The 27,130-nt window shown below is 37.8% G+C and overlaps 1 protein-coding gene across 1 annotated transcript; it reads left to right on the top strand.

Annotated features, from left to right (window-relative positions):
• CLDN16 (claudin 16) lies at positions 1 to 24,465 on the top strand. The gene is given in 6 exon segments (XM_049874769.1): positions 1 to 198; positions 200 to 331; positions 14,059 to 14,161; positions 18,341 to 18,505; positions 23,505 to 23,696; positions 24,332 to 24,465. Coding segments are annotated over 6 exon segments (924 nt in total).
• The last annotated feature ends 2,665 nt before the right edge of the window (positions 24,466 to 27,130 follow it).

Genomic DNA, 27,130 nt, shown 5'->3' with positions numbered 1-27,130 from the left:
ATGACCTTTAGGACCCCTCTGTTGGTCCCAGCCTGTTCCTATTATTCTTACCACACCTTAAGACGTCTGCAGTGGGACGTGAGGGTAAGTAAAAGACCAGTATTTTCATATCCCCAGGTACCAGAAACACAGAAGACGCTGACAGGGTTCCAGCCACCTGAGTGGTCCAGGACCAGCATCTGTCCATGTGTCCCTTCTGGACAGTCTGCTTGCCAAGATGAGGGACCTTCTTCAGTACACCGCCTGCTTCTTTGCCTTTTTCTCTGCTGGATTTTTGATTCTGGCCACCTGGACAGACTGTTGGATGGTGAATGCTGATGACTCCTTGGAGGTAAGAAGTCAGCCGCTTCTCTTTCTGACCCAAGCCCACCCACATCTTCTCTGTGTTCTACCACTACTCAGTACTTTCACTAGGACCAGCAGTTATAGCAATAATAGCCAACATGGACTCATTCACTACACTTATTGCTTAATTGCTTCCTACTCACTGAGTCTCAGTACTATTAACTCAAGCCTCACAGCAAATCTATGGGGTAGTTATTGTTGTTATTTCCATTTCACAGATAACGTTACTGAATAATCCTTTTTTTTTTTTAATAAAGGCAAATTCATAGAAGGATAATTGCATACTCTCTGCCATTGAGCCTTCCCTGTGTACATATACTGAATTGTAACAGTAATACCCCTTCTCTCAAAGATGAATTTGCTCATCTTAGTTACAGCAAATAGGGTGACGGGCTTTCTTTAGGAGTGATCAGAGTCTCAGACATTGAGTAATGGAACTCAAGGCATGTAAAATGTACCCATTAATATGCAATAAAATAATTATATTTTCAGGAATTTCCTTGGTAGGATAAAATATTCCAAAGGAGCAAAATCTATCTCCTTGTACCCCAAGGAATAAGGGGTGTATCTGGATTTGAGAAATTCTCTCTTGAAAAGGAGTTGCTTTGGGAATTGAGTACTAGGCAAGGAACGGGTTCACATTTGAGGATTTTATTTTTCTCCCTCAAGAAGCTCAGAAAGAGTCCAAAAGTATTTCCTATGGCCATAGAAATCTGAGACAGCAGACCTGAGAAAAAAAATCAAGTCTTCAGAATCTGCTGCTATTCTGTAGTATGGTTTGGGAAATTGTAGGCAAGAACGAGAAAGAATATATTAGAATTCAATAAAAGAGTATATAGTAACCCTATTTGCTCTTTTCTGTACATTCTGAAGGTAACAATTTAATCAAACAAATGCTGTAATATCACGGGTAGGAAGTTGAGGAAAGATAGCAGAGAGTGAATTTATATATTTATATATATATATATTTTCTCCTAGTTTTATTTACCAGGCTCTGAAGTTAGAGTTAGAAATGGGAAATAATAATCTTTCTATTTTGCTGTGTGCTATTTCTGCTCCTTATTTTTCCTTGCTTTCAACTCTCTTTTGACTTCCACGTGGCATTTCAAAACCAACTGAGCTATAAATACCTCTTCAGCGCTAGAAAATTTGATCCCTAAAAATTGCGATAGAATTGAAATACTGTAAAAGATGTCTTCTGTGAGTGAATCTAGTCACGCAGATCATCTGGCATGCATATAAACAGCCAATAAAAAAAAAAATCCTAGGAACAGAGCTCAGAGAAAAGAGCAGAAAAAAACAACATTCTCCTGCTATTAGCTTACCATTTTCTGAACTGCCAGAAGATGGTGATTAATAGCAGAAATGCATGGGACTAGAGATTCATTAAAATTGTGTTTTGAAAATGTTAAAAAAAATATGCAAAATCCAATATAAAGACATTATTAAAATATTTTCTGAAACAACTTGGAAATTGTTCTGCTTCGGCTGAATGAATTGCTAACTTCATTTGGTATGAAGTAGAGTTTTAGAAAGGGCCAAAACTTGTTGGGGAAGAGGATGGGAGTCCTGACAGTTAAACTGCTCTCCTTAGTTTTATTTAAGGATATCCAACCAGTTTTCCATCTGTCCTGTGGAAGAATACTTCTAGTCAAAATGAATGAAATGAGCAGTCCCGGTTACTCACCTCCAGTAAATTCTTGCTGACCTTAGTCAAGGGTTAGTATTTCTAAGCTTCTTCCTTGTTTCTCCTACTTGAAATGTATTGAAATAAATATTTCCCAAGAAGCCTCCACATTAGAAGAAGAACCCTGTAAGGAAGAAGACTCCCTTATCATCCAGTAATCTGTAAAAATTTTTAATGTATGTAAAAGGATAGGATTCTCTCAAAATAATTGCTCCTGAAATTGGCCAGGATATAAATTCATACAATTATGCATAGATTTGTAGGTTCTGATAGTCACTGAATCAGTTACATCACTGTCCCTCTTTACTCCCCCCACTCCCATGTATATATCACCTGAGATTCATATTAACAACTCACTTTAAACAACTGTGGAACAAAAATTGACACAGCAGAAGTCTGTTTTTAAAAAAAGTACTTAAGGCACAATTAAAAAAAAAAAAAGTATACCAATGGAAAAAGTAAACAAAAAGGGTATTATGAATTTCTAGCTTTGTTAATATTTTAGAATGATATAAGCATGAGGGTTGGAAGATAGGTTCTATGGATCATTCAACATAAGAGAACATGAAATACACACCATATAAAAGGTACTATGCTAATCCGCCTTCTTAGGAGAGGCAAAGATAAAATAAGAATGGGCCCTGCCTTCCAGAAGTGTGTATTTAGTCAGGAAAAAAGCATATACATGCAACTATAATTAAAACAAACAAAAAAACATACTTCTATTAGTATTTTGAGGAAGAAACAAAGTGCCATGGGAGCAGAGAAGACAAAATAATTATTTCTTGTTAGGGATGTGTGGGCATGCCTCTTGGGGGAAAAGGCATTGGAAAAGGCATTCTTGAAAGGACAGAAAGGGTTCTCCAATGGATGCAAAAAGCCGAAGTGCAGCGGGGGTCTTTCAGGTGAAAAAACAATATGGTAAAAATGCACAGCGAGGAAAAATTCAGGGCTTGTTAGAGGGTTAAGCTGAGTAAAAGGATGCACAAGGAAGAAAGAACTCAAATACAGGTAGTCCCTGATGTACGGCAGGGTTCCGTTACTAAGACTCCATCATTAGTCAGTTCTGATACAAGTCAAAGACTTTTTTTTTTTAGCTTTCACTGTTGTTGCCTTTTGTTATTAGTATCTTTACAAATTTCATCTTTGAACATCTGCGAGTGAACATCTGAGAAAGATAATATCAGCAAATCATGCTGCTACGTCGTCTGTAGTACATATTACTAATGATAAAAAAAAAAAAGACAAAAAGAACAGATGGTAGTAAGCACGGTTCGTCATAACTCGAACACGTCTAAATCGGGCGTGACCTGTATTCTTTTCTTTTACTACAATAAAGCTCCCCCTCGAAGAGTGAAGCTCTTTGTATGAAGTGAAATTGTTGAGGAAAAAGAAATGGCAGATGGGACTAAAGTGTGCACCTCCTTAAATCAGGGGTTGGGTGCCAACCTACCGTCCTGCTCCTGCCCTCTTTGATTCACTTGGGTCTCTGGGAAGACTGATAGGGTGAAAAATAAACTTGGGTTTGAGATTATTTAAACCTTTGTTTACATTTTAATCCACATTAACTGCCTTCTGTTGAGCAAGTTACAGCCCTTGTCTTAGTTTCCTCAGCTATGAGTTGAGCTCAGTTATCTCTAATGTTCTTCTTAGTCTTTACATTCTTTAATATGGCGATGCCCTGACTATGTCTGAAATCCCACAGAGGTGGCAGTCACTGAAGGACCAATGGCTCCTAGAGCCATTCCAGAAATTTCCACTGGGAATTTATTATGAATCTTCATTATTTTTGTGTAACTTCATAACTCTCTGCGCTTTGTTCCTTTTTTCCCCTTTCTTCATTCCTTCTTTCCTTCCTTTCTTTTTCTTCTTTATCTCCTCTTCCTTCCTCCCTCCCATTGTCCTTTCCTCACCTTTTCTATTCTTCCTGTTCTTTCTCCTTCTATTTCTTTTCTCCACTTTCTCCCTCCCTTTCTCTCTCCAATTTTTCTTTTTTATTTTCCTTCATTTCACAAATATTCTTTGATAACGTCTTCTGTGCCTGGCACTGTGGTGAGATCAGGGTTGTGAAGAGGATGGAGAGCTGGGGTTGCCTTAGGTGGCTCTCAGTGTACAGGTGAACTGCCAGTTTTATATGATGTAGTATGTGCTATGATAAAGAATAATCTTGAGTAGGCAGCTCGCCCAAACTTGGATAAACAGACTACTCAGAAGAAGTGATATCTAAACTATGACTTGAAGGACAGGTGAGGCAGGAGAAATGGAGAGTACTGCAAGCACAGGAAATGGCATGTGCAGAGACCCAAGTAGGAGAGCACTCTGTGTTTGTGGAATTGCTTGTATTTCATCATGGAAAGAGTTTCCAAGGTGGGGAAGAGAAAGAGGAGCTGGGACATCACAGGCTTTATGTATTGTGTAAAATACAGATCTTGAACCACTGGCAATGCTGTATCATTGGAAGGTTGTAACCAAAGCTGTATGTGCATTTTAGAAAGAGCAATCATTCTGGCTACTCATGGGAAATCATTGGAATGAGGAGTAAAATGAGGTAAAAGCCAAACCTATTGCCATCAAGTCAATTCTGACTCTTACAGACCCTATAGGACAGAGTAGAATTGTCCCACTTGGTTCCCAAGGAGCAATGGGTGGATTCAAACTGCCAGCCTTTTGCTTAGCAGCCAAATGCTTAACCACTGAACTACCATGTCTAGGGAGAACAATTAGTTGGCTTTTGCCACAGACCAGAAGATACACAATGGTGGCAAGCATGGAGAGACATATAAAGATTTGGGAAACTCTAAAGAACTCAACCTGATGGATTTGACAGTTGACTGTATGTGGGGAAAGAGGATGATAGAGTGGGGGAATCCAGATTGAAATCTACCTTACTGTTTTGGAGCAACTGGGGGCATCACTTACCTGGAGTTTAAATGGAGGAAACTTAGCCACTGTGTAGAAGTCATCATACTGCAATGTCCTTGGGCCATCACACAGTTATTATTTTCTGGTTTCACTTATTATACAACATCTTGAGTGGGGTGGGGCTACAGAGGTGTATAGTGGGGAAGTTCACAGGGTGGACTTGATACCACAGGGACCTGAGATTAAACCCCCCTTACCAGGCAGTAGCTGTGTGAATTTAGACAGACTTTTAAACGGCTACAAACCACATTTCCTCTTCTGAAAAGGGAGAATAATAACACATACATCATGAGTTTCTCCTGAGGATTAAATGAGCTTGTGTATCTGAAGCAATTACCACAGTACCCGTCAAATACAAATCAGTCAATAAATGTTGGATATATTACTGTCTCTTCCTAGTTCATGGTTTTGTTTTTGTTTTAGAGGAGGCGATGACATTTTGTATAATGTTTGCTGAAGAGAGAGATATGAGATTAAAGCCCTAGTCCTATTTTTGCTATTGATTCTTTTGAAGAAATTTTCTTTATTGCTCTGAGCTGTAGTTTTCCCATTTTTATTCTTATGACTGGTTGCTTTGTTTTTAGCCAGGGAAAAAAGGCAAAATAGAGACAAAATAGCAGAAGTTATATGATGAATGCCCACATTTAACAAAGAAAATAAATTATGAATTAATAACATCATTAATATGTGAACTATATTATAATACATGTAATTCTTCATTATTCACACTGAAATAAAGTTTCTTCCTAAATTTACTAATCTCTCAATTATAAGAAAGAGAAAGATGTTCCCACAAGATTATCCCATTTTCAGTTAATCTTTTGTTAAGTATTTGCTGAGAACCTACTATACACCAAGCACTGTTATGATTACAATTTTTTGCCTCTTAGAAAGGTTGCCCAAATCCACATTTATTTTATTCCCATAATCAGGTTCTCCCTTAGGATTTCTTTTTGCATTAATCATACCACAATTCTTTCTGACATAAAACTAAATATTAAAATTATTATATCTAGGATGCATTCCAATTAATTTTTTTATTAGTTTTACTTTCCAGTAGATTTGAAACATCTTTAGCAGATGTCTGAGGTTACGTTCTCTTTTTCCTCTCATGATCTACAGCACCGTGCCCCAACTTATGCATAATAGGAATTCCTGATGCATTTGTTAACATGAATTGATGGAGCACCTATTAAGATACTTGGCATACTTATTGAAAGAATGAATAAATTAATGAAATAAAATGTGAGGTGATCTTTGGAAATCTCTTGTTTTTAAGCCAAGAAGTACCTCTGTCTCAGGACCATCACTTTTTCCCCCCTCATTTTAAAAAAGCAAGATCTTTTATCTTGCTACAAATTAAATTATTTTCCCGATGTGGATTTGGTTCTTCTTTTTAATAAGATGGGCGTAAAGATCTAATCTCCTGGAATGTCTAAGAAGGTTGGTGAAGAGCATATTCTTATCTAGAAGATACAGACTTTTTCCATCTGGTGCTTCAAAGCTGAGAAAGAAAGGAAGAAAAGGAGAGAACAAAGCAAATTGTCATTTTGCAGCCATTCACTCCATCTAAATTGTGATCTTTGTTAGGCAGGAATCATTGTAAAGCTGTGATAACATACTTTCATAAAGAAAGCGTTCTAAAACAATTAAATATGTGACATTGATGAATAATGCAATAATTGTTAAAATTGAGATATTTAGGTAGTTCAGATATGTAAGTCATGTCATATAACCATGAAGACCACAAAAATTATATATTACCTACTAAGTTTACGGTTGCAGCAGTACATCGACAGAGAACTACCAGAAATTTGAGCCAGAGGATGTGAAACAAGGGTTATCAACGCTGACGTCAGATGGATCTTGGCTGAAAGCAGAGAATACCAGGAAGATATTTACCTGTATTTTATTAACTATGCAAAGGCACTCAACTGTGTGGATGATAACAAGTTATGATTAACATTTTGAAGAATGGGAATTCCAGAACACTTGATCATGCTCATGAGGGACCTGTACATAGACCAAGAGAGTGTTGTTTGAAAAGAACAAGGAGATACTGCGTGGCTAAACATCAGGAAAGGTGTGCATTAGGGTTGTATCTTTTCACTATACTTATTCAATCTGTATGCTGTGCAAAAATCTGAGAAGCTGGACTATATGAAGAAGAACATGGCATCAGGATTGAAGGAAGACCATTAACAACCTATAATATGCAGATGACACAGCCTTCTTTGCTGAAAGCAAAGAGGGCTTGAAGCTTACTGATGAAGATCAAAGACCACAGCCTTCAGTATGGATTACACCTCAACATAAAGACAACAAAAATCTTCATAACTGGGCCAATAAGCAACACCATGATAAATGGAGAAAATATTGATGTTGTCAAGGATTTCCTTTTACTTGGATTCACAATCAATGCCCAGAGAAGCTGTTAAGAAATGAGAAGACATATTGCATTGGGTAAATCTGCTGCAAAAGACCTCAACAAAGCTTTCAAAAGCAAAGATGTCACTGTGAGGACTAAGGTGCACCTGACCCAAACCTTGATATTTTCAATAGCTTCATATGCATGCAAAAGCTAGACAATGAATAAAGTAGACCAAAGAATTGATGCCTTTGAATTATGGTGTTGGTGAAGAATATATTATGTTTATGTTTTTTTTAGTTTTGGTCCTTCATTCTCATTAAGGGCTGTTTTAAGTTTTCTTAGACCTTTGACCAGTAAGAAATATTAAAAAATACATAAAAATTAAAAAATTCAGAACCCTGTTTTAAAAAATCCAAATATCTTTTTTGTTAAAATTAAAAATATTTTAAGTTTTGGTAATAAAACATGTTATCTATTATAGTATTATTAAAAATTTGTCATCTTAATAAGTATATCTAAAAAAATACTGGATACAGTTAAGTTGTATCTCCAGTGTAAAAGCATATCAGCACAAAGTGGTAAAGTGGTATGAAAACTGTACATTCTTATATACGTGTATGCTAGGTGGGTTTTCAAATAGTGATAGAAGTTAATGGATTATCCATTTTTCTTTTGATTTATGCCTTTTTCTTTCCATATATATTACATTTACACACAAATCCCAGTGTATATACACTTATAACCTAATGCAGTATTGAAGAAAACCAACTTGGACAGTGGACGCCAATAGCAAATATTTATAAATTCACTGTATATATATATATATATAGTCTCCTATGTAACTGGAGAAGAAACAGATGCTGATTAATTCAGTATTTTTGAGTGTCTCCTGCATGGCACAAACGGTCAAGCACTCAACTACCATCCCAAAGATTGGTGGTTTAAACCCACAATGAGGCACTTCAGAAGAAAGTTCTGAGCACCTGCTTCCAAAAAATCACAGCCTTGAAACTCTATGGAGCAGTTCTACTCGTCAACACATGGGGTTTCTAGGTTTCCACGAGTCAGAATTGACTCAGTGACAACTGGTTTGGTTTTTAATTCTTAAATAATTTATAAAACATGTGGAGGCAAGGCAAACACACCCAAAACTACAATAAATAAGACAGACAAGGCAGGCAAAATTGTGTGCTGCTGCTTGTAAGTATTATAAGGGTGATAAAAAAAGAGAAATCCGCGAGGACAAGGATGGAGAAGACTTAATGGTAAACTGCACAGAATTCAGAAGAAGAAATCCCAGGATGAAAGAACTAATTTAAGCCACTGTAAACCCAACTGGGAAGAGTTGTTATCAATATGGTCTCCTAAAATTGTTTCCAGGCTATTTTTTCATATATAAATCACATGTTAAAAGAAGAAAGATTAAATCTGGAATCTTCTGTTTTAAATGATCCTGTGAGATAAAAATTACTAGTTAACTTGCATTTTTTGCCCTTTAAGAAAGTTAACCGTAATATTTTAAGCACTGATCTGCTTATCCTTGGTGCGTACAGAGCCCAGGTAGTCAAAGTCCACGTGAATGGAAGGCTGATTAAGAACTATGGGGAATCTGGCAAGCACAAGCCCCATCCAAAAGGGAGGGAGTTGTCACTCCAGTCTTGCTAATTGTTGCTGTATGAGACTGGAGAGCCCAGGTGGCCGGATTGACCAAGTTCTATGAGAAGCCAGAAATCTAGAGTGTTCCATCAAATCTCTACATTTTGTCCATTAGGAACTAATTAACATTAAGATATTTATGCTGGCCTCATGTTTATGACTTCTCTATTGCTACACCTTGGTTAAGCTCCATTTAGAAGATAATCTACTCCTCATTTCAGGATCAACAGATAGTCACTGAAATAACATATAATTACTCTAGTATTTTTTTCCATGTGATTTATTAATATATAAATTACATGCTAAAAGAAGAAAGCTTAAATTTGGAATCTTCTGTTTTAAAAGAACCTGCGAGATAAAAATGATTTGTTAACTTTTGGGTTTCTTGCCCTTTAAGAAAGGCTAACCATAATATTTTGAGTGCTGGTCTGCTTTGTAAGAACCTTGTCCTAATACTTTTTAAGAGCTTAGATTTACTGGTCTTTCAGAGAGTTCCTAGTAAGCTGCCTTACAACGGAGGTGTAGGTAAATGGAGACTCTATGTTATAGACAAGGAGGATTTTCCTAAATATGATAAATACCATAAAGTCTTTTAACCTTGTTCTTTTTTGCACAAAGGCACCTTTAAGGGTGTCTCCAGTAAGTGCTGTATTAACACAGAAGTTTAGTTAATTACAGCCACTATTCTCACGTCCCTTAACTGAGTGTGAATACCAAGCAATCTAATAGTATGCCCCTAAGCATTAATACTTAATAAAATTGGATTCCTTGTTTCCTCTAATGAGCTCATTGCTTTGCTAAATATGGTCATTGCAGGTAAATGATCAATGGCCTTGAAAATGATACCACCACTGAATTATTTTGGCAAGACAGAGATACTCTTTTAGTGTAAACTAAGAATATTCACATAATGCGTCTCAGGTCACTTTCTAAGACGTCTCAGGTCACTTTCTAAGACGTCTCAGGTCACTTTCTAATGTGACTGTGTAGGTTTGTTAGTTTGTAGTAGTAGATGAGTGGCCTCAAGTCCACATCACACAGCTCAAGTTGGAATAAACTGGATCCAGTGCATTTCTGTTAAGCGAGGGACTGAAAAGCAGTGGGCTATGAGAAGGCTTGTGTTCTGTTATGGTATACAAGTTCAGTACAAGCCATCTCTACTGCATTAGTTCCTTAGAGCTGCCATAGCCAATTACCACAAACTGGGTGGCTTACCACAACTGAAATTTATTCTCTCACAGACCGGGAGCCCAGTAGTCTGAAATTAAAGTATCAGCAGGGCTATTCACCCTCTGAAGGCTCTAAAGGAGAATCCATTCTTTGCCTCTTTCTGCTTCTAGTGCCTGTCAGTATACCTTGACTTGTGGCCGCATCACTCCAATCTCTGCCTCCATGGTCACATTGCCTCCTCTTGTGTCTATGCCTCCTCTGTGTATCTCTTGTAAAGACACTTATCATTTGATTTAGGGCCAATCATGATGATCCAAGATGACCTCTGCATCTTGAGATCTTTAACTTAATTACATCTGCAAAGAACCTTTACTAAATCAGGTAATATTCACAGGTTCCTGGGAATAGGATGTGGATATAACTCTTGGGAGGCTACCATTCAGCCCACTATGTCTAACTTAGTTATGGTCACTAAATCTACACACAGCCACTACTCAGGTTATTAGGATATTTAAGAACTTTAAGAGTATTATCATTTATTGGGCAAATCATTCATATGGTGTGTGTGTGTGTGCATGTGTGTGTGTAACTTTTAATTCTTTTTATTTTATTTTTTTAATTGAACTTTAGATGAAGGTTTACAGAACAAACTAGTTTCTCATTAAACAGTTAGTTTACGTGTTGCTTTATGACGTTGGTTAACAACCCCACAATATGTTAACACTCTCCCTTCTTGACCTTGGGTTCCCTGTTACCAGCTTTCCTGTCCCCTCCTGCCTTATAGTCCTTGCCCCTGGGCTGGTGTGCCCCATTAGTCTCTTTTTGTTTTATGGGCCTGTCTAATCTTTGGCTGAAGGATGAACCTCAGGAGTGACTTTATTACAGAGCTAAAAGGGTGTCCAGGGGCCATACTCTCAGGGTTTCTCCAGTCTCTGTTCGGCCAGCAGATCTGTTCCTTTTTTGTGAATTAGATTTTTTTTCGACATTTTTCTCCAGCTCTGTTTGGGACCCTCTCTTATGAACACTGCCAGAGCAGTTGGTGGTGGTAGCCAGGCACCATCTAGTTGTATATGTAATTTTTTAATTCTTAAAGCCACCCTGTCATTATCTCCTTTATACAGATAAGGAAATTGAGGCTCAAAAAAGGTAAGATCTTTCCCAATGTTACAACACTGCTGATAAGTGACAATATGTATTTGGGCCAATTTATATTTAAAGTCTGTGATTTTTCCAGAATAGCTTAAGTTCAGTGCATATATAAATTTAAAATTAACCCAAAACACATTTTCTTCATTAGATTTTTGGTCTCCGTGGTTCTCTGAGTCCAATAATTTTCCATTAAGTCTAGAGCATCACTTCCGGATTTAATCTTAGGAAGAGCAAGCCAAAGTGAGGTTTTCTAGAGTAATGGCTTTGAGATCAAATTCACGATAAGGCTTACTTTACCTAATGTTATCGTCTCAAGTTCAATTCTAGAGCACTTTAACCTGAAATGGATTTGGAATTTTTTAAATGGGCTTTAAGTATGCTGTGATGCAGAAGAGCATACAGATTGCTATGTTTGAATTCTGTCTCCACCATTTACGAACTACTTTCTTGGAGATGTCATTTAACCTTCTTGTGTTTTCTTATCTGTAAATGGAGAATAATAATAGTGATATCTATCTCATAGGGTCCTTGTAAGGAATAATGGGAAAATAATATGTTTAAATCATACCTGATTAATAAAAACCAAAAAACCCAACCCCTTGCCATTGAGTCAATTCTGACTCATAGTGACACTATAGGACCGGGTAGAACTGTCCCATAGAGTTTCCAAGGAATACCTGCTGGAAATAAAATATATACTAAATTTATTATTATTACTTATTACCAATTATAAGTATTTTATATATCAAGTAATAATAGAGGTACTACATTCAAAATTGTGATGGAGTTACAAGCATTAGAGTCTCTGGCACGCAGCTTCAAAGCAGAACGTGGGGCAGAGAGTTTTGTGTTGCATGTATTCCCTGATATGATTTTATTTTATTTTTTGCAAAGCAAAGTGTTTTTATGTACCTTTCCTTCTTCCCCACATCAATTATAATCCTTCTGGTGGAGTAATGGAGCCCTGTTGGCACAGTGGTTAAGAGATTGGTTGCTAACCAAAAGGTCGGCAATTCAAATCCACCAGAGGCTCCTTGGAAACCCTATGGGGCAGTTCTACTCTGTCCTATTGGATCACTATGAGTCAGAATCAACTCAACAGCAATAGATTTTGTTGGTTTGGTGATGTAATAATGAAGCACTCAGCTGCTTACTGAAAGGTCAATGGCTCAAACCTACCAGCCATTCTGTGGGAGAAAAGACCTGGCCATCTGCTCCTGTAAAGATTGCAGCCTAGATCTGGAGGTGAGATGAAAAGGCAGAGGGGGGCAGGAGCTGGTTGAATGGACATGGGAAACACAGGGTGGAGAGGAGGAGTGTGCAGTCACGTTGTAGGGAGAGCAACTAGGGTCACATAACAATGTGTGTATAAGGTTTTGTATGAGAAACTGCGCTGAATTGTAACCTTTCACTTAAAGCACAATTAAAAAAAAAGAGAGAGAGAGAGAGAAAAGATTATAGCCTAGGAAACCCTGTTGGGCAGTTCTGCTCTGTCCTATAGGGTTGACTTGATGACACACAACAACACACTTCATATTAGGTCCCTGGGTGGCAGAAACTGTTTGTGCTCAATTACTAACCCAAAGGTTGGGGGTTGAAACACACCCAATGGCACTGTGGAAGAAAGGAGTGGCAATTTTCTTCTGTAAAGATTACAGCCAAAAAAAAAAAAAAGTCCTATGAAGAAGTTCTACTTGTCACACGTGGGGTCCCCATAAGTCAGAATCGACTAGATGGCAATGCGTTTGGGGCCTTCATATTTCTTTTCTCACCCTGCTCTGTTATTTATTATTTCTTTGAGTGGGAGAAAAATTATTTTCCAAGATAATTCTTGGTTAAACCTTATTAAACAATTTTCAGATTTCCAAGACTATTCGGATTCATAATTGAGGTAGAGGAAACCATCATCTTTGTTCTGTTCCATACGCATGAGTTCTGTCAAGAATACTCGAAACTATTTTCTGCTGGCATGTTTACAATTCTGAGAAATCCACCATGATGTACAGTGTATAGATTAAGTACGGGAAGGCTCAGGGCACTGGCGCCTTTTAGCTCTAAGTGGACACCAAAAGTCATCTGCACAACATTTCCAAGTAAAAGTGGTTTACAACTGTCAGATTGGATGAAATTAATGCTCAGGTTGTCTAGTTCCATGTTATAACTCGAGAATTTGTTATCTGCCAGTAGGGGAGGAGGAAGTCTTGGGACCTTAATATTTCATTTATGGGTGACTTTATGCATCCCTTTCTTCCCATTTATTTTAAGTTTATAAATGATATAAAATAACACCTTTCTTCCTGAAACTCAGTGTTCATGATGAAGAAAAAAAGTCATGTGAATTCTGAATAGACTGAAGATGTCAACACTCGTCATGTGTTGCCATATTGATTTTTTTGATGAGTACGTATCAGCCCAGAGAAGTGAAATGAATTGTCTCTGTGCTGAACTGTAATGGGATGATGGAACCTGCCATTGGCTTTGAATATATTTAGTGTTGTTGTCATCCATCTTAGCCATGACTAATTTCTGCCTCCCAAAGCAGGAAGTGGACTCTTTTCCTGGTGGGGAAAGATTTTAATTATTAATGCTTAAGGTGAAATACAGTAAATGCATTGTGTCTTATAAATGAAATTCTGATCATGTTTGTAACCACTGTTCTTTGCTAACCAACTCACAACAACCAAGTTCTCCCTTTGATCAAGGAGAACTAAAGTGTGTCTGCATGAATTATTTCACGCGGTGCCTTGTCCACCTGCAGGTGAGCACAAAATGCCGTGGCCTCTGGTGGGAGTGTGTCACAAATTCTTTTGATGGGATTCGCACCTGCGATGACTACGATTCTATCTTTGCTGAGCACTCCTGTACGTATGCCTTAGACCTCTGTTACCTGGGACAAGAGTGTGGTGAAATGGCTTGCCAGGGAGGGAGGACCACAGAAAACTCAGCTCAGTTTCCATCATGTGTTTTTGTTTTCTACAGAATTGTAAACAGGTTCTGTCCAGTTTTAATTGTTTCATTTGGAAATGGAATTCATTTCTGAAATGTGAATGGAAGCTTTTTTGTTTAGCATATTTTGTCTTGCCTTCAAAACCCAAAACCCAGTGCCGCCGAGTCAATTCCAACTCATAGTGACCCCATAGGACAGAGTATGGATTGACAAATTGCTGGAGGGTTGAAACACTACCTTACTCATCTCTGCTGTCCCCAAAAGGTCCCGCTATACACAGTAGGCTTCTAGGAAAAGCTTTTTGAATTGAAAGAGATTCCTTAGGATGCTATGATTTTATGATGAGAACTGACGGGTTCGGTGAAAAGTGTTTCAGAGATGGCTTAGTTCAAACAGAAGGTTTACAGTTATTTCAATCGAAGGTTTGCTAAGAAAGAGAGATGTGGAGAGAGAGGAACAGAAACAAAAAAAGACAGAAAAACAGCAGGCAGACAGATAGCCAAAGAGAGACACCCAGACTATGGGGACCAAAAAAAAAAAAAAAATCAGCACACAAGACATATTATTAGCAGGACTATTAAAGCCATCTCCTTCATTTCTCTTCTATTTAGCTTTAAATTATAGTTAGCTGGTACCAGAGTCCATGTTTTTACGAATAAAGAGATCTGTTAATGAAAAAATCTTATCGTTGAGTCTCTCAAGCTTTCCCCATAGTTAAAAAAAAAAAAAAAGAGCCATGCCAAGAAATATCAGTCTTCTCTTTAAAGCAAAAGGGTTTTAGTTCCTTTCAAAGAAAGTGATGAGCTATGGCACCCCATGGCAACTTCTTTTCTCAAGAGAAATGAAAAGTAAACCCTTGGAAGGTGACTTTTCCCCTATTTCAATTGGATTATATCAGTCCAGGAAAAGAGCACTTCAAAGACGCAGGGCTTTAAAGTAACCTTACGTGCTATTTAGGAGTTGGATGCCTGAAACATTTTTAACATAATTCATAAGGTCTTTATTTCATTTTTTTGTAAGGGCCCCTAAGTCTTCCCCCCGTCCTCCCATGCTAACCCAGCTCTACCTCTTAAGAGGGATGATTTGGTCAATAGGAGTGGAAACTTGTGTGCGCCGTGGGCCCATTCCAGAGATGCAACGGCATGGTTAGACCTGAGAAGAAAACACAAAGAGTAAACATTTCCAACCTTTAAACAATGTTATGGGCGTTTGCTTGTGTAGGAAGAAAATAAAATCACCCATAAGGCCAGCACACAGAGAAAACCACTATTTGCATTTTAAGTTTCTTTTTCATCTGTTGCTTATAAAATCTCACATTTTTTCTTTTAATATGTACCTAACCATTAATTCCAAATAATATACTAAAGACCCATTACTTTACTTCTCTTTTACAAATTCTTCTGCAAGCTAAAGACAACAGAGATGAACATATATTCTAGTGTGTGCTAAGCAAAAGGTTGGCAGTTTAAATCCACCAGCTGCTCCTTGGGAACCCTATGAGGCAATTCTACTCTGTCCTATAGGGTTACCATAAGTTGGAATCTACTCAATGGCAATGGGTTTTGTTTTGTTTTGTTTATACCCTCTAGGTTAGCATGTTATCTATTAGGAAATTGGATTTTATTTCTAGTGTTTCCTGTCTTTCATACAATCAGATGTAGATAACCCTTCCTTTCTATTGCCAGGTATACCTAGGGTGTGAGGCACCAACAAATATTGTTTTTGCAGGGTCTCTGGTGATGTAGACTATCTGAGTTCTCCAAACCAGCCTGTTAACACCATTATGTTAGCCAAATCTCACACAATCCAAAAAGAAAAAGAAATTCCTCACTGGCCATTCACCACGAGCAATCTGCTCTTTGGCTACCCTTCTGGAACTGGGCTCGCCATGGGCTCCGTAGGCATGAGCCCCAGGCTCTGCAGAGCATCTGGTGACCTTGCGTATGAGATAGAGGGTAGAGAGCTCCTCAAAGGGAAGGGGGCACCAGGGCCCAAGAATATCCATATGAGTTCAGTGCACCTCATTCTGATGGTACTGCTGGCCCTGGCTCATCTAGGGTTCCAAAGGGGACTTAACTTCAAAGGAGACAAGCCAAAGTACAGGGACCCCTGAGACCCGGAGTCCTAGCTAGCAGGCCAGCTTACCGAGGCCTAAGGGCAGTACTGTGCATACCACTTGAGGGATCACGAGGATCTGCTGAAATATAAAAACTGATATGACCTGTTGTTGTGTGCCGTTGAGTCGATCCCGACTCTTAGTGATCCTATAGGACAGATTAGAACTGCCCCATATGGTTTCCAGCTGGTGGATTTGGACTGCCAACAGTTTGGTTAGCAGCCTGAGCTCTTATCCACTGCACCACCAGGGCTCCAATTTGACCTAGGAGTCATATTTTTCCTTTCCTTCAGTTTTGAGAAAAATGGACCTTAGATTTGTAATATTTACATTTTTTAAAATAATGCCAACTTTTGAAATCTGACAAATACCATTCTAGAAATAATTGTATAGTCACATATAAATATATTGAGGGGCCCTGACGGCTCAATGGTTAAAGTGATTGGCAGCTAACCAAAAAGTCAGCAGTTCAAACCCACCAGCTGCTCCATGGGAGAAAGATGTGGCAGTCTGCTTCCGTAAAGATTTACAGTCTTGGAAATCCTATGGGGCAGTTTTCTATTCTGTCCTATAGGGTCCTATGAGTCAGAATTGACTCAATGGCAGTGGGTGTTTTGGTTTTATGTAAGTGTATTAATAACATAATTTGTATTGTATCACCCATCAGTAAGGTAAAAACTGATTTTATGCATTAATTTCCTCTTAGATGTGGCATAAAAATATTTTTACTTTAAATCGGGAACTTTGGCCACGTTTTTGCAAGCAACCTATTACTGAATAGGTCCTAAGGTTGCCTGTTGAGAAAAACAACGATTTAAAATGCAAGGAAGCCCCAAATCACTAAGAAAATAAAACGTAACTCAATGTTGTACCATCAAAGCATACATTTTATTACTTCTGTAACATCCAATGATTCTGACTTGAGTTAATTAACCCTCTCTTCTAGATAAAATTTCTCCATTTTTCATCTAGCCTAAGCGTGACACATAGGTCAGGAGGCTTTTAGAGCTGAAGATACAGCTTCTGTTGCAGAAGACAACTCATACTATCCCACTTTTGTTTACCTGATATTACCACATACTCGTCTTGGCTGTAGCTTTAAAATATGCTCAATTGCAAACATAAGGTTGAAGTGTTAATATGAAGTCTTGGCCAAGAAGGATCCTGATCTGAAGGGCTGAAGGAGAACCTGATCTGACCTCTAGAAAGTTTCCTGCTCCGTATGGAAGCTTTTTCCCTTCTTTAAAGATATACTAATGGATCCCACCAGAATGAATTGGCTAGAGGTCTTGAAATATTTTTTCCTGCTCCTCAGTACCAAATTTTGATAAGTTTTAAAAATAAGTTTTTTCTTCATTAAAACTTCGAGTAAGTCATAGTGATCATTTATCCATTTACTTGTTCAGTATTTATTAGATAACTTCTGCAGAACAGTTACTGTACGTTCAATTCAGCATTCAGCTATAATCTTTGTGAGTAGGATTCATTTCAGGAAAATGCAGGGCAGGAGGCAAAAAGGAAAACAATTATTTAGTTACCGCTGTGTGCCAGGCTTTCTTCTAGGATGGCAACAAGATTGAGTAATGATTGGCATTTGAACAAGTATTTGGAGCCCTGGTGACACAGTGGTTAAGAACTTGGCTGCTAACCAAAAGTTGGCAGTCCGAATCCACCAGTCACTCCTTGGAAACCATATAGAGCAGTTCTACACTGTCCTATAGGGTTGCTATGAGTCAGAATTGACTTGGCAGCAACGGGTTTGGTTTTTTGGTTTAAACAAATAGTAAGTAATGTCAAGATTCTCGTAATGTTGTTGAAGTTTTATGAAAAACTTATTTCCAGGTTTATGCAAATGTAAAGTCTGCCTTCTAGGAATGGACCTGTGTTAATGTACTTGGTTGTCTATCTGTTCATGTATCTCTGCAAATTAACATCTTTCTTTCCTCTATGTCATAACCATGTGCCCTGATCGTCCAGTGAAGCTGGTGGCAACGCGGGCGTTAATGATTACTGCAGATATTCTGGCCGGGTTTGGGTTCGTCACTCTTCTCCTTGGCCTTGACTGTGTGAAATTCCTCCCTGATGAGCCCTATGTCAAAGTCCGCATCTGCGTTGTGGCTGGAACCACACTGCTATTAGCAGGTACTGTCTAGACTAGCCATGGGAGTAGACATAGATCCCCACGGAAGGACTTGAGGTGAAGGAGAAGGATGCTGTTCAGAAGCAGAAGTTCATTTTAGGATCATCTATGATTTGCTGATCTAGACTGATGAAGCAAAGAACACATTTTACTAACCTTACATTCTTCAGCTCTGGAATCAGATCATTAATATTTTGTTAAGGTCACAGATCAAGGTTTACTGATGTCCTGGAGCTTTTTTTTTTTTTTTAATCATTTAAAAATTTATACAGTGCTTTACATTTTAAAAATAAAATTTGTATTGGTATTCCAGAATTTAAATTCTAAAATAAGCCCTGACACCTACTTTCTTATCTATACAGTGCACCCCACCCTCCCATCCATTCTTTACAGCAGCAAGCTACATCATGTCAAGTCCTATGGTAGACTTTTCCCATGTGTTAACCCACTAAATCATAAAGGTAATGACAGATTATATCATTCCCACTTAGGAAGCAGATGAATAAGTGGAGTCCTGAAGACTGATAAATCAAGCATGACTAATAAACAGTACATCAAGAAGCACTCTACCTGGTGTTCATTAATAAAACTGAAAGCTGATTTTTTATCCAGTCTGTCTTTAATTTCAAAGCTTAGCCTTCCTGCATCACAACCTGATGTCCCCTTTGGATCTGAATGTAAATCAAGAGGAAATAAATTGAAGAAATCAAAGCACAGGAAGGTTGTAAACCAAGGGGCACATCCTCCAGAGCGTGGCAAAGAGTTAGCAAAGCAAATCAAAGTGGAAACATAATCAGTCAGCGCAGGGTAGTGACTAGACAGGGAGTTTGAAGATAAAATACTTGGAGACACAAGGATGCGATGTTACTTAGGCAAGTTACTTAACCTATGTTTCTGTTTCTTGGTCTTCAAAACCAGGTGAAGCAGGAGCACTCAGAAAGATTGAGTCAAGACCCTGATAAGCCTTGTTGTTGTTGTTGTGTGCGGTCAAGTCAATTCCTACTCATAGTAACCCTATAGGACAGAGTAGAACTGCCTCGTGGGGTTTCTTATGCTGTAATCTTTAGGGGAGCAGATTGCCAGATCTTTTCTCCTGCAGAGTGGATGGTGGGTTTGAACTGTCAGCCTTTGGGTTAGCAGCTAAATGCTTAACTATTGTGCCACCAAGGCTCCTTTGATAAAACTTAGGCTTTACTAAAAAGTTACAAGGATTTAGTAATCCTTCCTTTTTTTTTTTTTTTTAATTTTTAAAAAACATTTTATTGTGGTTTGGGTGAAAGTATAGAGAAGTTAGTTTCCCATTCAATATTTTATACACATTTTGTTTTGTGACATTAATTGCAATCCCCTCTATGTGACAATAATCTACCCACTTTCCCCGAGTTCCCAGTTTCCATTAGCCCATCTGAACTTTGTTTTTGGGCACATGCTGCCCTGTTGGTCTCTTACTGCTGATTTTTCTGAGAAGCACATTCCCCACGTGCGTTATTGTCCACTTTATAGGCCTGTCTATTGTTTGGCTGAAAGGTGATCTCCAGGAGTGAGTTCAGTTCCATGTTTGAAGGGTGTCTAAGAGCCATAGTCTTGGGGGTTCCACCAGTCTCTATCAGACCACTAAGTCTGGTCAATTTTATGAATCTGAATTTTGTTCTATATTTTCTCCCACTCTGTCCAGGACTTTCTACTGTGATCTTGACCAGAGGAGTTGGTACTGGTAGCCAGGCACCATACGGTTCTTCTGATCTCATGCTACTGTAGACTGTGGTTCATGTGGTCCATTAGTCTTTTGGGCTAATTGTTTCCTTGATACTTTGATTTCTTCACTATTCTTTGCTCTGGATGGGAAGTAAAATAAGTCAATCACAAAAGGACAAATATTGTATGAGACCACTATTATACAAAGCCAAGAAAAAGTTTACACACTGAAAGAAATATTCTTTGATGGTTACCCTGGATGAGAGGGCAAGGGAGGGGGAATTACTAACTAGATGGTAGACATGTATTAACTTGGATGAAGGGAAAGACAATACACAATATGGGGCAAGTCAACACAACATGACCAAGGCAAAGGAAGACACTGAGAGAGACACAAGAATAAAAGGCAAAAGGTAAATACTGTTACATACACATCCCTGCAATAACAGTAATAACAAACGATAAAATACAAGTGGATACATAGGTAGATATGTAAGCTACACAGGTGTGGGATGCATATGGGAGTATACCCAAGAGCATGTATAGATTTGGCAGAAGGTATTTCTACATATGTATTTGTATGTGCTGCAAATATATCCATGTATATAGTACAGAACACAGACGGCACAGTTATGAAAACTTCCTAGCCATAACCAAACACTTCAAAGGACACAGTCATTGGGTTTGAGGGCTTAGGACCATAGTCTCGGGGGACATCTAGGTCAATGGGTGTAACATAGTCCATAAAGGCAATGTTCTACTTCCTATTTTGGTGAGTAGTGACTGGGGTCTTAAAAGCTTGAGAGCAGCCATCAAAGATAAAACTATTGGTCTCTTCCCATCCAGAGTAGTCCTTCCTTTTTAAGATATCTCTCCCTGTATACCTACCATCCATCTATCAGTTTGTCATACTATCATGGCTTTTGTGTTGCTATGATGCTGCGTAAGCTATGCTGCTGGTATTTCAAATGCCAGCAGGTTAACCCATGGCGGACAGGTTTCAGTAGGGCTTCGAGACTAAGACAGACTAGGAAAAAGCCCAGGCAATCTACTTTTGAAAATTAGCCAACTAAAATCCTATGGATCACAACAGAATATTAATATTAGTGCTGGAAGATAAGCCCCTAGGTTGGAAGACAACAATGAACTCAACTATTATGAGGCTGGTGCAGACCAGGCAGTGTTTTGTTGTACATGGGGTCACCACGAGTTGGAGTTGACTGGACAGCAACTAACAACAACAACAATGTCCCCATATAGAACCTGGTGATAATTTAAAGGCTTTGCAAGCAACAATGTGTTTTATTATTTATAAGAATTTAAAACCATATAGTTTTTCACACAATTCATACTTTTGGGGAAATCACTAAATACCTCATTTTTTATAAAACAATAAAACAAAATTTCAAGAAAATGTAAATAACTGGGGAAAAAAAAAAAAACTTCCTGCAGGAAGGGCTGAAGAAATGACTTAATTAAATATCCAGGAATGGCTAAAGCCATGGAAACATGACTCAGAACCAGTGTTCTATGTAATATAAATTTCATAATCTTTCTAAGTTGTGAAAAAGGATCCTACACCCTAAACCTGTAAGTAACAGAATTATAGAAAAGGTGTGGTGATTTATACTGTTTTCTAAAGGTTGTGTGTTCATGATCTAATCCTTCTTAAAGTGGTTGCATTAAATAGTTAAGGTAAGAATGTAAAAAAATGGCAGTTTGCTTAGACATCGTTGGTTCCCCAGGTGGGCAAAAAAAAAAAAAAAAAGAAAGCTTTTTTGGAGGGTACAAACAGCCTTTTTCCATAGTCTTTTGTTCCCACTCCCAACTCCTGGCTTTATTTTTTATATCTAAGCCTTGACGCTGTCTTAGTCATCTAGCTCTGCCATAGCAGATATACCACAAGTGGATGGCTGTAACAAAGGGAAGTTTATTCTCTCACAGTCTAGTAGGTTACAAGTCCAAATTCAGGGCGTCAGCTCCAGGGGAAGACTTTCTCTCTCTATTGGCTTTGGAGGAAGATTCCTTGTCACCAATCTTCCCCTGGTCGAGGAGCTCCTCAGGCGCAGGGACCCCAGGTCCAAAGGATGTGCTCTGCTCCCGGGGCTGCTTTCTTGATGATATGATGTCCCCACTCTCTGCTAGCTCCTCTTTCCTTGTATTTCTTGGGAGATAAAAAATGGTGCTGGCCACACCCCAGGGAAACTCCGTTTACATTGCATCAGGGATATGACCTGGTAAGGGTGTTGCAATCCCACCCTAATCCTCTTTAACATAAAATTACAATCACAAAATGGAGGACAATCACTGAATACTAGGAATTATGGCCTAACCAAGCTAATACACACATTTTTGAGGGGATAAAATTCAATCTCCATGACACATGTGATTTATACCTTTAAGATGACAGAAGACCAATGTCACCATTTCAAGACAGTCAATTGTCAGAGAGGCTAATCTCTGGGAATAACATTTCTTAGTCCATTCTTATATGGTGTGGTGGTAGGGGGCAAGGGTTCATTTTAAAATAAAGATGGTTTCTAAAATAAAGATGATTTGTTTTGTAACCCAACACATTAAAATGAATGATTTTAAAAACACAGCTTCCATAAAGATGCTGATTGTGTAGCTGGGGTAACTTTCATCAGGGTCTGGGGAGTTGGAGCAGGGAAACAGTAGGCTACTCTTAATGATAACCCTTAACGATACAACACAGAACGAACATATGCTCTATAGTATTTGCCTTGGATTTTGTCTTCTTTCTTTTTCCTTTGCTTTTAATATTTTCCTTTCTACACCACTGAAATAGTTTTGGAAAGACAGGAAATTTAAAGAAATCAATAGTGACCTTTTTAAAAAAAAAGACTGTTTTAGGTTCTGAAAAATAGGTGAGCGCTATTCTATTTCATTTTTTGTATTTCCCTACGTGGAATCGACTCGACGGCAGCGGGATATACTAAGATGGAAATCCTAGTGATGTAGTGGTTAAGTGCTATGTCTGCTAACCAAAAGGTTGGCAGTTCGAATCCACCAGGCACTCCTTAGAAACTCTATGGGGCAGTTCTACTCTGTCTTACGGGGTTGCTATGAGTTTTTTTTTTTTTTTTTCCTACTAAGGTATAATTTGGAAGAGACACAAGATGAAGGCCAAAGAAAGACATAGAGGAGAAGTGTCCAAAATTTGAGTTGCCCATGAATTCACAGCATTCTTATTACCCCTCTGAATGACGCCATACATTGGGTTTAGTAGGCAGATGTCCTTGGATCTAAATCTGGAAAATTCCAGGCATATTTCCCTTCTTTCAGGTGTCCCGGGAATCATTGGCTCTGTGTGGTACGCTGTTGATGTTTATGTGGAACGTTCGTCTCTGGTTTTGCACAATATATTTCTTGGCATCCAATATAAATTTGGTTGGTCCTGTTGGCTTGCAATGGCTGGATCTCTTGGTTGTTTTTTGGCTGGTACCATTCTTACCTGCTGCTTATACATCTTTAAAGGTAAGAACAAAACAAAATGGCACACGTTCTTGTTTCCACTCCCATATTTCCCAACCCAATGGAAGCACATCTCTCCAGCACAAAATAATGTCACTTATTTAATCCCTACTTATTGCTGAGAAAATTTGCCATTGTTCAGGAACAACTGAATTACAATACACCAGCCTCATTACCCAATCGGTGGTATATTTGTTGAAAAAGAAAACCTGCAGCTAAAACCCTGTCCAATCTGCAAATACATAATGGTTGTTTAGATGAATTACAGTCTTAAATATCTAACGTCATCCAATTTACTAATTTTATATTTGAGTTACACAAAGAAATGGGCTGAGAATAAAGTCAAATATTGGTTGTTAAAGAGTGTAATGTGTTACTCTTGGGTTTCTAAAAACATCTCTTAAAAAATGAAATAAATCTCTGTCTTCATCAGAGGAAAATGGAAACTTTTGGCAAAATTTTAAATCTAAAAATAGGTTTCAGGATGACAATCCTGGCTTCTCCTTAGATAATTCCTGCTTACAGTATTTATATTCTTGCCCCTTTTTTTGAGAGAATGTATAAAATGGCACTTTTTTTTTTTCCATTTACTGAGCAATACTTATGTTTATATATCTGTATTAATCTCTTTCAAACAGGTGTGGGACCTGAGAGGAGCTATCCTTACTCCATGAGAAAGGCTTATTCAGCTGCGGGGGTTTCCATGACCAAGGCATACATAGCCCCTCGAACAGAGACTGCCAAAATGTATGCTGTAGACACGAGGGTATAAAATGCCACCCACCAGCCTGTGTTTCGATATTATTTAATTAATCCATTCCTATGTTCAAGTTTATAAAATAACATGTCAATCCAGGAATAACAGTTATTTAGACTTCGTGTTCAATTCATTTAATTGCTCAGTTTAATCAAAAAGTTTGATTCACCTATCACCTCTTGTTTTTACTATTCTCATATTCTTCCTCGTTCTTTTTCTCTTTACATACATGCACACACAGTCTCTCCCTCTCTCCCTTTTTCTTTCTCTCTCCATTACACAGACTTTTTAAGCTAAGATTGCTAGGACTTAGACATGTTTGTTTGTGATTTGTATATTGCTATTAGAGGTTGTGACATGGAGCTATTAGGATAAAATCACACTTTAATAAGGGGAAGCAACTTTCAAAAGAGGCCAGAGATTACCCTCTTTGAAAGGACTGACAAGCTCTTAGCTCTCTCTCTAGCTTTGGTTTGCTTTTTGTCTTCTCAATTCAGAGAAAAATTTGAGAACTCTGAAGAAAATGATTCTTACAAAGTCAAACTATTATATATAACACCTACCATTGTTCTGATTCCTTTAAAATAGAAAAAGAAAATAACAGCTCCATGTGCCAGCCACTGGTGGGAGTTAAAGACAAGAAGTTCTCCCTCCACACTCTAAATGTTAAAGGCAAATGCTAATTACTATTGGAGTCAGTGGTGACTTTCTACCTCATTAACAACATAAGAGATCTGTGTATCATTTCACCATTACTCCAAGTTTATCATGTTATCAGGGATCAGCCCCTGGAAAAGGACACCATGCTTGGCAAAGTGATGGTCAATGAAAAAGAGGAAGACCGTCATTGAGATGGATTGACACAATGGCTGCAACAATGGGCTCAAGCATAACAACGATTGTGAGGATGGCACAGGCTGGGGTAGTATTTCGTTCTGTTGTACATAGGGCTGACGGCACCTAACAACAACTTTAAACTTGCCTACATATTGCCATATTATTAGGCTCTAAACCAAGAAGTTCACTCATTTGTTGATTGAATATCCAAATATGTTTCATGAAGGCCCCCTACTAGAATTCACCATTTCAGGTGACTACCACTCATCACTCTTAGAACCCAGCAAAATAGCTGACGTATGGTATAATTTAACAAATATTTATCGAATTCAAGAAATAAATGTTTACGACTTTCTACTGAAACAAAATATTTTTTACTGAAAGATGTGTTTTTTTGAAAAAAATGGAATTATATACATGCTTAGAGCAGTCAGTGAATGATTGCTAATGGGATTTCATTTATATTCATAATGTAATCATCTCAATTTTTTAAATGGCAAAGTTTTTCTTTTTAAAGGTTATTAAATTTAACCTCAGATTTTCTGACTCCTTGTAATTCACATGAATAACTTTAATACCCTTGCAATAATACCTTATAAAGAATATCAACTGAACCAGAAATTAGTTCTTAGGAGAAACGTGAATGAGCTTATGAATCTCTGAAGACTTCAAAAGAAGGATTTCAAATATGAAAAGCCAGTAATAATGTGAAAATAAGATGATGAAATCCTGCTACGTATAGTAAAATTGTTGAGGATGTCGTTCATGACTCCACAAGGAATTTGTATTCTTTACTAGTACTCTCAGCAACAATTCCAATCTTAACTTTGAAGCAAGAGCAATTGATTCAATTTTGTCTCATTGATACCATTAACTGTCAATTTTTGGAGGGGGGGATAAGTCATGTGTACTACTTATGTTGTTGTTAGTTGTTGTTGAGTTAGTTCTCACTCATGGCAACCCCATGTGTTACAGAATAGAGCTGCTCCGTGGGGTTTTCTTGGCAGTAATCTTAACAGAAGCAGATTGCCAGTCCTATCTTCTGTGATACCAATGGATAGGTGGGTTCGAACCACCAACCTTTAGATAAGCAGTCGAGTGCAAACTGTTTATGCTACCTAGGGACCTTGTACTTGTTATATAGGTATGATTCTATGCATTTTAGAACTTATTCTGTGTTCTTCTTTTTTTTCTCACCCTTGGTTATTTTTTATTTCTATTTGTATTCCTTCTTTTACTTAATAATGTATTGTCATGTTTTATACATTCTTATAAGTCTCTTGAAACTTTTCTGGGGAAAGGCAGGGTAAAAATTAATTAAAATAACTCATCAGACTTCAAAGATGTAAATTATTCCCTTTTAAAGACTTCATTTGTGGGAGGGAATATTTCAGAGGACTGTTGTGATAATTGAAATGCATGACTTTTGAATTTTTTCTCAATTAAAACTTTTTGTATATCCTGAGAGGAATGTTAGTTTCTTTTTTTTTTCAATTTCCCTGGGAATATTTATTTATAATACATTTTAATTTAATGAAGCATCACAAAATGAAGCAAAAAAAAATCATTTTGCATAGCATCTAGTGAACACTACACACAAATTACATGGTGAAGAAGTAATAGTTGACACGGTAGTGGCTAAACATGCCAAGAATACAATAGAATTATAAGTCAAAGTAGGCACATATGAGTCTATTAGGTTGAAACATTAAAATAGGCTGCTAAATTTGGGCATTATAATTTAGTCATGACACGTTAATAAAATAGAAAATGTATAAATTTTATTTATACATTTTATTTACTTATCCCTGTATTAACTATTTACTTTCTATTATCACACTAT

Source organism: Elephas maximus, chromosome 1 (assembly GCF_024166365.1).
Source record: "Elephas maximus indicus isolate mEleMax1 chromosome 1, mEleMax1 primary haplotype, whole genome shotgun sequence".
Taxonomy (NCBI): domain Eukaryota; kingdom Metazoa; phylum Chordata; class Mammalia; order Proboscidea; family Elephantidae; genus Elephas; species Elephas maximus.
The sequence above is the reverse complement of the archived record's forward strand: the minus strand, read 5'-3'. Positions and strand labels throughout refer to the sequence as shown.